The sequence below is a fragment of the Natator depressus genome, chromosome 21, assembly GCF_965152275.1.
Source record: "Natator depressus isolate rNatDep1 chromosome 21, rNatDep2.hap1, whole genome shotgun sequence".
NCBI classification, from domain to species: domain Eukaryota; kingdom Metazoa; phylum Chordata; order Testudines; family Cheloniidae; genus Natator; species Natator depressus.
In genome coordinates, this window is record NC_134254.1 from 853,844 (window position 1) to 866,949 (window position 13,106).

Below are 13,106 nucleotides of genomic sequence, written 5' to 3' on the forward strand. Positions count from 1 at the left end.
ATTTCGAGAGCCTCTCTCCTCTGCTGCAAGCAGCTTTGTGCTGCTGCCCTGGCCTACCCTGCCACCAGCCTAGCTGGTTCCTGGCTCATAGGTGTCTACTCCCTACATTTGGCTAGGTTCATGGTGTGGTGTCCAGGGGCGGGAGCAGGGAGTAAGGGGCTGTCCTGCCAAAGTTTTTTTCCCCCCAGCCCCAGTGTCTTACTGCTACGGCCTTCCCTGTCTTCTGACCCCAGGCCCTGGGTGTCCACTCCAGGTGGCTTCAGGGTTGGCTCTCTGTGACTCCAGCCAGGTCTGTGCCTGGGAAGCGAGGGCTGTGTTATCGCTGCGTGGCAGCCATGGCCACTGAGGGGGGGCTTGGGGGGCATGCTTTCCTGCCTGCTAATCGAGCTGCGCAGACTGGGCTTGAGGAAGGATGGCTCCTGGCTCAGGATGTTTGGAGACAATGCTTATTTATAGCTGCTGCGCGTGGGGGCATGGCTGAGAGGAGGCCCCTGCATGGTGCTGGAGGGGAGGGCTCCTGCCAGAGCCCTGGCTGCGAGTGGCCAGGCCAGGGAAGGGCTGCTGGCTGGGCCAGCTGGGCAGCATGGTACCGTGGTGAGTGGTGTCAGTGCCTGGGGCGATGGCCCTGATATAGGGCTGTGTGTGTTTGGGGGATACGTAGGTACAGTGGCAAACTGTGGTTGTACCTAGAACGCCTTAGTTTGCACTGCAGCACGCTGGGCTCTTGTCCGGCCCTTGATGCCTTGGGCAGGGGGCAGGTGACGAGGCTTCCGTTGTTTGCTACTCCCCTGCCTCCGCCTCCTTTTGCATCTTGCCGTCACCCTGCTGCTGCAGGAGCAGCTGCCTGTCGAGTCTCGCTCCTGGTCTGCTGAGGGGAGAGTGTGCTGCATTAGGGCTGCCATGCTGTACCATGAGCACAACCCAGATGGGCAGAGGGGCCTGCTGGCAGGGACTGGGGGCGGTGCTTCTTCCACTCGCTCGGCTGAGTGTACTCCGAATGGCAGGGTCTGTGTAGGAGCTGTCTGTGCGGGCAGAGGACCCTGCTGCATGTGCTCCCCCTCCTGTTGGGAGCTGGGTGCTGTGACTTTCCTAGGTTTAGCCCCAGCGTCTGAGTGCTGAGATTTCCATGTGTGGAGCATTGAGGCTGGAGCAGGCTGCTCGGTGGGGTTAGCCCAGACCCCCAGCACAGTGGGGTTACCTGGTGCCATTCATGTTAACGATGCATTGCAAGTGGGTGGCTGCCGCCTTGCTCGGGATTGGGAGTTGGCTTGGTCATGTCTTTGCTGAAGCAGCATGCTGTGTTTTCTCCCCATCAGGACAGTTCTGGAGAAGGCGAGAGCCGGCACTGACATCCCTGGAGATGGGCAGCATCAGCCTCTGCTAGGTGCAGCTGCCCCTCAGCTGGGGGAAGGAAGCTCCACGCTGGTGCTGGCTCTGTGTGAGTGGCAGGGAGTGGCTGGGACATCAGGATCTCTGCAGAGGGGTAAGTTCCACTATGCATCTGTGCAAATGCTGAGTCTCTCACGACAGCTTCAGTCCCTGCCTGAGGCACTGTGTGCTGTCATGGCTAAAAAGGAGCTGGTTTTGCTAGTTCCAACAGTGAGCTGCCTTGGCCAGTGCTTTTCTCCTGCATCTAGCACCACTGTTGGACACCCCTTTTTTCATCATGAAGCAGGCACAGCCTGTTCCTCCTGCAAAGGGAAAGTCAGCAGCCTCTGCTCGGAGCAAAACTCTGGCCTTCTCCCTTCAGTGCATTTCTGCATATCCCAAGCGCCAGTGACTACTGCAAAGCTAGTTGCCAGAAGTTTCTGAGTGTTGTGGTGGTGCAGGATGCCCTCCTGAGAGCTGATCTGCCCAGGATGGGGAATGTAATTCAGGATGCTAATGCGCACACACAGTGTAAACCTCGCTCTTGGCTGAATGCGCTGGGGTACAGAGCCTGTTGCTTGCGAGGGCAGCAGGCGGCTCGCAGGGGTAGCGAGATAGTGGGGCAAGCAGGTTTATGATCTGCTTCTCGCTGACTTAGTGCCCTTCCTGTCTGCAGTTCTGCCAGTTCTTGCAGGCGCTGAGTCAGTGAGGACGAGGTGGGTTTCATAGCGACTTGGAAAGTCACCGCAGATTGTGCTGATGAGATCAGAAACAGTGGCTTCCAATGCTTCTTAGCATCACTTTCTGCCACTGAGCTAGGGGACTTCGTCACATGGGCTGTGATCTGAACACAAGCCTGAGCCAGGACCATGGGGCTCTAGCCCTATCTCTGACACCTGTGCTTGCTGTGGCCTTGGACAAGTCTCTCCACTTCTCTGGGTCAAGGTTCTCATTTATGCAGTGGGGACAGAGCTGCTGCAGAGGGGTGTTTGGCCTGTTGCTCCGTGGAGAGCTACCATGTGCTGGGGGCTCCGCTGGGACCTCAATCAATGTGGCAATGCTGCTGCACATAGTCGCCATAGCCCTTGCACTGGATTAGCACCTAGTTAGGTTTCCATATTCAAATAGCTCAGGGGCTCAGGTCTCCCGGGGATAGGCAGAAGGTAAATACCTGGGCAGGCAGGCAGGCAGACAGCAGGTGGAGCTGATCCTGGAGACTCCTCTCCATGTTGTGCTCTGATATTTCTGGCACATGGGAGAAGGGATGGGGGAGGATTTGGCCAGACCCCTCTCTGCAGGGTAAAAAGGCAGATGTGGGCACAAGGCTGATGAGAGCTTCACAGGCACTGAAGCTGCAGTAGTTGCCCAGGAAATGTCTGTGCTGCAGTTCTGCCCAGACCTGGGAGTGCTGTGTATGTACATCCCAGCCTGACTTGCAGCCCCTTCCCCTGCACAGCAGCCCATCTGCTTTTCCTGCTGTCAGACGGTGGCCGGAACCACCCAGGCCAACTTCACTTATGTCTGTGGTCAGGATTTCTGTCCTGAATAGTGTCACCCAGCTAGAGCCTGGGTTGATGGTCTCTGAATGGCCTGTGCTCTGGGTCTCTGAGCAGATACACCGTGCCAAGGGCTTGTTGGACAGAGTAGGGTGTGACTGACCAGCACAGCACCGCACTTGGAGCGGCTGCTTCTCCTCATTCCCCCAAAAGACACTGAGAGTCACCTTGCCGCTTCCCTGAGACCTAGAGTCTCCCCGGTGGCTGATCTAGGTCAGGTGTGGGCAGGTGGAATTTTGAACAGGTTCCTGCCCGGCTGTGGGGCAGGCGGGGCACATCTGGCGGGAGGTTTAGTGTTGCCAATACCTGGGCCTGTCTGCAGTCAACGCAATGAGCCTTTTAGCTTTCCTGTGTCAAACTGTAGCAGCCCTCCGATCAGGGCTGTCACTGGCTCACTGCAGACTGGAGTTGGGAGGCTCCTTGTGCTGTACCTGTACTGAGCTCTGTCTCAGCACCTCCCCGCACCAATGCAACTCCCCTGGCGGGAGCTCCAGCACACTCAAGATGCTGCAGATCTGCTCTGAGCAGGGTTAGACGATGGGGTCGTGAAAATGCTGCACCAGGTCCACTCTGGAGCTCCTGCTGGTGTTGTCTTCAGGAGTGCTGCACAAGTGCTAGCAACCATGGGCAGTGCCCTGAGAGAGCTCAGAGAACTGCAAATCACCAGCCTGTTTCCCAAGCACTGGGAGCAGCCAGTCCATCTCCTCCCCCCTTGCCATGTCCTATGTTGGTGGGGGAAATCAGGGAGCCTGGCACTTCTTACAGCAGGTGTTTAAATCTCTAGTTTGGCGGGAGAAAGGGATTTTCAGGAGTGTGGTGAGGTGTGGGGAGACCAGTCTTCAGCACTTGGTGAGGAGGGTCAGCCCTAGGAGGAGGATTACTACTGTGCCCTCATGTTTGCTGCTGAATGCTTCTCTGTTGGGGTGAGTTGGTGCCTTCTGCCTCGGAGCTGGACTGATAGATGTTCTCTCTCTCTTCCCTCCCCTTCCCTAAGTCCAGGGCTGAATTAGGACTTGCTGTTCGCAGGGCTGGTGTCCAAAGGGATTGTCTGTGTTCTGCTCCCTGACTGGAGTCTAGCAGGAGCGCTGGGACTCTGCACCCTCTCGCTGAGTGTGTGGCACGGGAGGGACTAGGCGGGGCCTGTGATGGGGCATTTGTGAGGATTCAGGCTCCTGCCATGCACCCAACAGAGACCCCAGATGGTGGCTTTTCTCGGTGTGCTGTGCAAACGCTTTCCCGCAGCCACTGCCGGAACATCAAACAGAAGATCTCCCAGTGGGAGGGGAGGACTAGAGGGGGCTGCAGCGAGGACAGACAGCAGCCGAAGGACTTTGGGGTACAGTACGACCATGGCTGTGAGGCTCTGCCGACGGCCAAGCCACGGGGCTGTGGAAATGACGGAAAGGCAGGGCTGGCAAACTCAAAGAGCTTGGGCCTGGACTTCAGGGAAAAGGACAGGAACCATTCTCAGAGTGAGGGTGACAGCGAGAGAGATGGTGATTGCAGTACCTCGGAGATCCTCAGGCCCAAAGTGCGCACATGCTGCCCGATTTCCCGGGCTGAGGAGAACGGAGACTGGCGGGGAGGCCTCCTGGACCCAGAGCAAATGCTGCCACCAGGGAACTTCTATACCTCACGAGGGCTGTGGAAGAACATAGAAGCCGTTCCTCCTGACAAGGTCCTAGCGATGGCATTGGAACTGAAAAGGAAAAGAGAGAGCTGTGGCTTGACAGAGAGAGAACTATATGCTGGGAGAGTGGAGCCTCTCAATGTGACAGAGAGGAGCTTCGAAAACATTTACTCAGAGGCCGAGGGACAGGAGACAAGGCCTGCTGCCATCCCTCCCCCAAAGCCCCGCAGGACTTTCCACTATCTGTCAGAAAGGGACCAAACCAGCTCCGGTAGAGAAAAGCCACTGGAAGGCCAGTGTAAGGACTCCCCAACAGGCTCCTCCCATGAGCCCGAGCAGAGAGAGGCAAACGGGAAAATCAGAGGGAGATCCAAGAGGTAGGTGGCTTAATTCTTATTTGCTCTTGTATGCACGGAGCACCTGCCTCCTCAGCCTCTACTGAGCAAGTCCCTCGCCCAAACCAGGTCAGTGACCCATGAGAATTACTTTGTTTCTAAAGGCCGCACATGAATTGCACTTTCAGGCGAGACCTTAAAATCCACTGAAGTGATGGTAGCTCTGCAGTTGGCCCTTCTTTAGAAGAGTAAGGAGAGGGGTATGTCCTGGCTAAAATACCCCCTCCCCACCCTGTGCAGTGCATGACTCCTGTGCACAGACTGCCTGGTCCCTAGTACTGCCCCAAACAAACCTCATCCCAGAACCCTGAAAGCTGACTTAGCTGTGGTGTCCAGACCCTCGGCAGAGCCGGGTGCTGCTGCCTGCCCTGCGCTTTGGGATATTTCCCATGGATCATGGGCTAATTCTCTTCTCCAGTGAGGAGAAGACTCCAGATGGTTGATCTTTTAGTTGCCTGGAGTTTGGGGCCATTAATCTCAGATAACCACCGTGGCAGCAGGCTGGGCTGGGCTGCCCACTTGGATGCGGGTCTCAGAGTTAGACAAGTAACTTAACATATAATTTGTGTTAGCCCTCTGCTAGTTGTACAGACGTAGGAGATAGTGAGGTGTAGCCATCTCTGGGTAAGCAGGTAAGCATCCTGTGGAGGGGCAGGGAGATGGGGCTCTTGGATCCTCCAATGCTTTCCATAATATTAAATGTGTTGCAAATACTCTGGGTTTTTAGTGGCCTGTGTCTCCCTTAATGCTTTGATGACTGACCCAGGCTGGCTTTGGAACAAAGCCCCTTACAATTCATCCTTAGGCTTGGCAGAATTAGATTGATATCAGTAAATGTCAATAAATGTTCATATCACTGGTCACACACAAGCTACCAAAAGAGTATGAACATCAATAATAACCAAAATGTACAGATAAGCAAAGTAGGGAAGTGCTGCTTGAGAACTTGTTAGTTTGATTTCAGGATGTTTGCTTGGTATATTTTGACATCTGATATTGACAATTTGTTTTAAAATTATAGTGCTTTAACTTTCTGAATCTCAGTGCCTGCTGTCATTAAGTAATTATCTGGCCCCCCCCATAATTTCCCACAACTATGAAAAATTTAAATTGATACAGATCTAGAAAAAAGCTTAAAATAAATGTGTCAAAACTACTAAAAATAAAAACAGAATTCTGCCCACTTGTGCCTGCCAGGATGCAGATATGTTGTTTGTCAGAGCTAAACCCCCCAAAGGAAGCCAAGTGTGGGAATTAGTCTGCAGAATGACTAGGCATCTTCCAGGAAAGAGACAGTCCTCTGGGACAGACTCTGTGTACTGTACCAGTCCCTGTGTCTTTAACCAGGACCTCCAATGTCAGTTGCAGCCCCCTGCCCTGCCCCCCAGGTCAGAGTGCTGGGGATTGCACCACCAGGGAGGTAGGAAGGGGGCAGTGCAGAATTCCTTCGTCCAGCAAGCAGCACTCTGGGTTCCTGCCCTTGCCTGCGCCACCTGGACAGGGCTTCAGCACTTGAGTCTCTGGGCAGGTACCAGCTGGGAGTGCAGTTCCTCGGCCCAGATAGTCCAAAACCACCCGTCCCATTTATTGGGCCTACAAGATCTTCAGGGGAAACAAACACGATTGGATTGGCTGGAAACCAGTAAATCACTGGCTTGGTGTTGGGGGCCTGGCCAGTTCCTAGGCCGGCCTGGGGAGGTGGTGCTGGTGAGTTCAGCGGGCAGGGCCTCGCTTGCTCCTAACATCTGTGATTTATGTCCCTCTTGAGAAGAAACCACTAGAAAACGTGCCGGTCTGCTTTCAGGAAATCCTTTGAGTTTGAAGACATCCAGGGCTTCCGCAGTCGGATGGCAGCCACCAGCTCCCAGAAGCTCCACGAGGAGCTGAATAGCAGCTCGGGATCGAGACTCTACTACACACAGTCAGAAGACAACATCTACGAGGACATTATCTGTACGTGTCTGTGCTCTGATGGGGATGTTAGCAGGGGTGGGGAGGGGTCTGTTCAGGTCGGGAAGTGTTTGGATTTCCCTGTGTCTGATTGCTGGGTGGGATGGAAGCAGGGCTAACCACTGGTAGGCTTTCTTTAATGGCACCTGGAATAGGACAGAGCTGAGCTGGATTCAGCTTTCCTGTAGATGCCATGGGGTGCTTTATATAAACACTTGTGGAAAGATTGGCTGCTGTCTGGAGGTGCTGATGGCTGTGGTACTGCAGCAGCAGGTAGCTGGGATTTAGTGGGGTCCCTATGCAGGATCCCCACACCCACTGATACTGGAGTTGGAAGGACTTTGGGAGCCCTGTGGCCATCTTGCAGCTTCCCTTCCACACCCCCCACCCCCCCATGCTTCATTAGTCCCTTACCTGTTCTCTCCAGATCCTGCTAAGGAGAATCTGTATGAAGATATCAAAGTGTTGCCTTTACCATTGTGGAGGGTCCCGTCAGCCTGGAAGTTACCACCCCCAAAGAATGCCTTCAAGCCTCCCAAGGTGAGAGTGAGTCACAGGCTGGCTGTGTTCAAATCCACGGGGCACACCCAGCTTGTCCTGACTCCAGAGGGCCCAGGGCTGGGATCTGAAAAGCAACTTTCTCGGGGAGCTCAGCTACAAAACTTGAATTACGCTCTACAGTCAGGTGGCTGTCAATATCCAGGGCTGGACACTCTCACCTGGTGTGTAAGGGATATTTAGTGCATGGAAAAATAAAATATTCCTTGGGCAGAAGTGCCTGGCTATGAGGTGAGGTGGGCAGTTGCCGGGCCTCGTGAAGGAAGATGAGCTTCCCCCTCACGTGCCCCTCCTCTCCATGCACCTGGAGTTGCATCTTTCACGTGTCTTCAGTCGCCCCTGGTTTTGTTGAAAATTATGTACATCAGCAATAAACAGCCGTGACGCCTAGGTCACAGGCAGAGGGATCCACAGGGCTTCCTGTTTCCAGCACGAATAACGCGTGTCCCTGCTGAGTCGTTGTCGCACGCTGCGTCCCACGTTCAGGTCTGGGCAGCTTGAGCTGTTTGTGAATTAAATGCCAGGTCAGCGCTGAGTGTGTGTGTGGCAGGAACAGAGTGGTGGGAGCTGAGATGCTGTGTGAGTTAGGGATCTCATTTTCCCTACAAGCTGCATATTAATGCTGGGCACTTCCCATCCTCTGAGGACTTTAGACATTAATAAGGCCTGCGGGGCAGGGCAGGACTGTCCCTTTAACAACTTCACCTTGCCCGTGACAGGCAGCGTAGGCTCTCTCCTCCTCTTTAGGCCTCTGGGTCCCTTCTGAGTGGAAGTCTCCAGGTTCCTTCCCTGCTGAAATACTCACTAACCTCCAGGTCCTGTGCCCTCTTTGCAGCTGGAGGGGGCTCAGGAGCTGCTGCGATGTGTGTTCGTATGCCAGAGGGGATTGCTTGTGACACCCTCTGGGACTGCTTCCCAGGAGCTGAGTGGGGCACCCTGCTGAGCCCCTTTGTAACCTGGCCAACAAGATGTTTAACTCCAAAGCTTCCTTCACACCTTGGGTGTCTTATCCTGTCTGTTCCCAGCTCCCTCCCAAGCCTGCCTTCCTCCATCGCAAGACACTGGAGTTGAAAGCTGCCCGGGCATGCCTGCGTGGGAAGGACACGACCCTGCCCGTCACGCTGACAGAGTGGAAGCTGTTCCGAGCAGGGGAGGCTGCTGGTAGGAAAAGGAAGAACCTTCCCCAGGTGAGACTTGCACGTTCTGCTCTTGTGTGAATCCCTGCTTCTTGTGTGACATTTGTGACACTAACACTCCACCTTCTCTAGCACCTTAACGCTTTGCAATGGTCCTGGAGCCCCTCGGCCCCGCAGATCAGAGCTTATCTCTGCTCTCCAGGTGGACAGTGGAGACACTGGGAGGGGCCGTGGCTTGCCTAGGATCACATTAGGCTCTCACGGGTGGTAGAGTGGGGAATAGAACCCAGGAGTCCTGACTCCCCGTCTGATTTGATAACCATCCTGACAGCATGAGTCTGCAAACCCCACGATAGCTGCCCTCCCACGTGGACGAACTGGCGCATCGGCATGTCTGTGCAGAGTGGGGGGGGTGTGTGTGTGACTTCCTCCCAGCCTTGGGTCCCAGGGAGCACTGGGGTTTGACTGGGCATTGCTTTGCAGGATAGGCATGTGCTGAGCGTTTCGTGGCATTAGATCTACTATTTACCTGTGGTAGCGCCCGCTGTGGGCTGAGCACTTTCCAGGCATGCAGGGAGGACAGTCCCGGCTTTGAGGAACTTAGTGTATGGACAAACAAGTGTAGTGGTCGGGAGCCGGAGAATACTCATGGGGAGTTTCTCTACAAGTGAGCGTGACTCACGTCCGTTCCATTAAACTGTCTGTCGATTAGCTCTTTCAGTGTAAGCACTTACTGTTTGGTTGGCAAGGCCTGGAGCGACCCTGGCTTTCTTGTGGGGGCTTGTTGCTCAGTTATTTAGACCGTTTGTCTATTTTCCTGATCTAATGTTGTTAAAAGCACCTTGGCAGCTGTTTCATGTTAAAAGCTGCTGAACAGCTCATTAGAAATGAGCCTGTTTCATAACACTTGGGTATCGTTCTTCCTGCCGCTCCCTTCTGCGTGAGTAAGGGACACACACCTCTGAGGGCGGAAGCACAAAAGGGATTTAATTCCACCATCATGTTGGAGAAGTCAAACTTTGCTACGATTCCTGCCTGTATCTGCTTGGAATATTTCTAAAAGTTTGTATTAATTAAAAAACCCTAAACCCAACTCCATGTCCAGCTCTCCTGAGCAATGCTACAATAACAAAACATAGCGCATGGGATGGAGGGAATATCGTAGCTACTGTGGTGAGTTACCATTGGTTAGTGGTTTGAGCTTGGGACTCCTGAGTTCTAATTCTAGCTGAGAAAACCCTGCTGTGTGGCTCTGGGAAAGTCTTAGGCATCAGTTAGTTCCTCTGTAAATTGGTATATTTACCTACTTGGCAGGGGACTGTGAAGTGGAGTGAGCTGCCTGCGAAGTCTGTAGAAATGTTAAGTAGTAATACCCCTTTTTGTGCATACAAAGATTATTATAAACACCCTGCCTGGCAGCAGGGAGCATGGTGTCAAAAACTATGAAAATGCCATGATAGCAAGTAACCTTTTTCTGGGGTTAAGTGGGAGGGGAATAGTTCCCAAAAACCCAAACCTGTTCCAAAAATCTGGGAGCAATTTACATGCAGGAAGCCTACATTATTCTCCCGGCACTCAAAGGATTCAGCCGGGATTGCGAGAGAGGCTCAGAACAGGCAAGAAAAGAATTTCAGTCCGAAAAAGCCAATTCTTTCTCAAGCAATAAAAGCAAACTTGCTGCTTCAAGTGTTCCCAACATCTCACTGGTGACTGAAATCTGCAAAATTAGGAGTAATAACAGAAAACCTCTAGGTGAGAGTAACAGAGGGAAGGAAGCCTTAAGAAGTGAAACAGCAGCTCCTCTGAAGGGCATCTCACTGCAGTCTCACTGCATTAACAGAACATGTCTGTCACTGCCCCAGAAAACCAGAAATAGATCAGAAAACGAGGCAAGCTTGAAATTCAGCCTAGTTCACGGAGATGGGGGATGAGGGTTTGAGCTGGAGAACAGGTTCTGTTGGTGACTATCTTTATTTTTATGCAGTGTGTGTGGGGACAGAAATAACTGGGCCCCACCGTGCTACCTTTGCTGGGAGCATGAATGGATTCTTAACACTGGGCAAGAGAGAACTTGACCTCCCCACTGTGTTTAAAAAATAAATCGCCCTACTCCTGAATCAGAAATGCCAGCAGGCTCCAACACGTAGCAACAAGGAGCTCCCTCCAGTCCTGCCTGGGTCTTGGGGCACACAGTGCCTTAGGATGGCAGTGGAGATGCCTTTTAACACCTTCAGCGCCAGGGGTGCCCATTTCCAGAAATCCTTATGGGTCTGGTATTAGCAAAGGCCCTAAAAAACAATTGAATCAACAAAAATCCAGCTGCTTCTGCTCTGCATGTTAGAATGCTGGTGCCTTTCTCTCTTCTGTTGCTTAGCCCACGTACAGCAGTGGTAATGTTCAGGTTTCTTCTCTCTGTAGACTGGGCCCACCCGGGCCCCTGTGGGGCAGACGCAGCATTCTGTCCCCTCTGGGCATGCTAGAGTATAGAAAATACAAATGCTTGGTTTTTTTATAACCATTCAGCTAAGGAAATGCCTTGGGGCAGGCCCCCTGTCTGTCGTGGTGTTACACACACAGCAAGTAGAGGACTCCGTGCTTTAGAAAACATACTGGGGTCTCAAATTGTCAGTGTATTCTGTACAATCCTAGGAAACGAGGCCAAGCTACGTTGAGGAGCTCTGGCTGGGCTCAGAAAGGATTGGGGTACCTGTAGTTGCACAGAGTTCTGGATCCTTTGCAGAAGGCTTCCTGGAGGCAAATCCTACAGGATGCTGCTGCTAGTTCCTTTATGGTTGGTTTGTCTTGTTCATAGCCTCAGACATCCCTGTATCCTAGGCCCTGCTGCCTGTGCAGCCTGCTTGATAAGCCAGATATACAGCAACTAGTCTGCTGCCAGAGCACAAGTGCTGCTTGCTTCCTTCCTTCTCCAGGGTGCTCTGTATGATGTCTCCAACTGGCTCTTGTTGTAATTATTCAGTCCTGTTAGACCTGTAGAGTGTCCAGTATCCAGAGAGTTGTGTTAACAGCATTGTGACCATAACTCTTTAGCTAGGGTTCTGCAAAGCCTTTCTTGAATGTGGTTACATCTGCTGAAGGTCTTCTGTGTGCTTTGTTGTGTCACTGCCACCTCCCTCCTCTTGTGTGCATGTGGCCTGTATTAATGTTTGCTTTCTCTTTGGATTCCAGCTTGTGTTAAAAATACAGGAGATCTTTGAGTCTAAACGTGGGAAGAAGAGGGTGAAGTTACTCGCTTATACAGGGAAAGAAGCTCCTCCAGCAAAAGGTATGGAGACTACCAGCACCATTCTCTTCATTACATAGCACACATCTGACATGACAACGGACATGTCTAATTTACAACACACCACAGTCCTGTCAGCCTAATGGGGGCTTCATACTGCAGCTACTGCTCAGCGAATGAGCGAACTTTACCACAGAGGTTTGATTTTCAGAGGTACTGAGCTTCTGCATCTTGCACTGACTCTGGTGAGAGTTGCTGGGTCGGTTCAGCACCTCAGCAAATCAAGCCCTGTACGTCTCTTTAATCCAAGTTCGATAGTGTTACATATAGAAGATCCCTTTCTGTGTCTGAGTCTTCAGTGCTTGGGTAGCGCCATGCTGAGGTGTTAAAGCTATTTGTTGTGAGGGCACGTGTTGCTCTATCATGGTGCTTTCAGGTGGCCCTTTGGGGAGGGACACTTGGGGTCTAAAGCTTCTTTGGTTTCCTAACAACTTTAAATAAAGAATACAAACTATATCCATCCCTGAAGTGTTGCTAACTCACCTAGAGGGCTTAAATACCTACTCAGAATCTCCATTCCTGTCTATATCTCCCTGGAAGTGGTGGATCTGACTTCATCTCTGATGTTCCTTGGGATTTATATTACTAGCGAAGGGCTGCTTTTGCTGAGATTTCTGTAATGAACAAGGTGGCTAATGAGCAGCCCTACATGGTGTAGACTTAAGGGAGGTCTCGGATGTGACCCCTTCGGCAGCCATGGGTGTCATCCACCTTACCACTGCAACTATGATTTTATGGAAGCCTTGTTTCTCATTTCAGGTGAAACCAGTGGGAATGAAAGTGAGACGGAGAATCTGCCGAAAAGTGAGTGAGTGAGTCACCGGGGCTGGTCCTGTTGCCATGTCATAATTAATGCTGGCAGGGCTATATGGGATTAGCCACTCCTGTGGTTTTTGTGCCTCCTGTAGCTAATGTAGGAAGCTGCCACTCTTGTGTCAAACCAGCCTCTTGTGACAGTGAGATGAAAGGATCTGGAGGGGACAGAGTCTGCATGTCGAGCCCCATGTGTCAGGTTTCCCAGCCTCTTCGGCTGTGCCGCTCACCAGCCAGTCACTCTCTCCTCTAAGTAAAACGCGTGTCTTGGAGTAACTCACCCCCGTGGATTGTCTCTGGTGCTCAGAACTGAGTACCGTACCCCTTCCCTCTTTCACGTTTGCCATGCTGTGAAATGCCTTGTTTGGAAGGGAGTCAGCAAGGAGTAGATAGTTTGGT

At 52.5% G+C, this 13,106-nt stretch overlaps 1 protein-coding gene across 1 annotated transcript in view; it reads left to right on the forward strand.

Annotated features, from left to right (window-relative positions):
* DENND2C (DENN domain containing 2C) overlaps window positions 1-13,106 on the forward strand; it is a 45,613-nt gene that overhangs the window by 16,345 nt on the left and 16,162 nt on the right. The window contains exons 2-8 of the mRNA XM_074935822.1: window positions 1,317-1,483; window positions 3,919-4,931; window positions 6,754-6,902; window positions 7,327-7,439; window positions 8,483-8,644; window positions 11,780-11,876; window positions 12,654-12,698. Of these exons, the coding sequence (XP_074791923.1) occupies window positions 4,102-4,931; window positions 6,754-6,902; window positions 7,327-7,439; window positions 8,483-8,644; window positions 11,780-11,876; window positions 12,654-12,698 (1,396 nt within the window). The 5' untranslated portion in view covers window positions 1,317-1,483; window positions 3,919-4,101. The remainder of the gene's footprint in view (window positions 1-1,316; window positions 1,484-3,918; window positions 4,932-6,753; window positions 6,903-7,326; window positions 7,440-8,482; window positions 8,645-11,779; window positions 11,877-12,653; window positions 12,699-13,106) is intronic.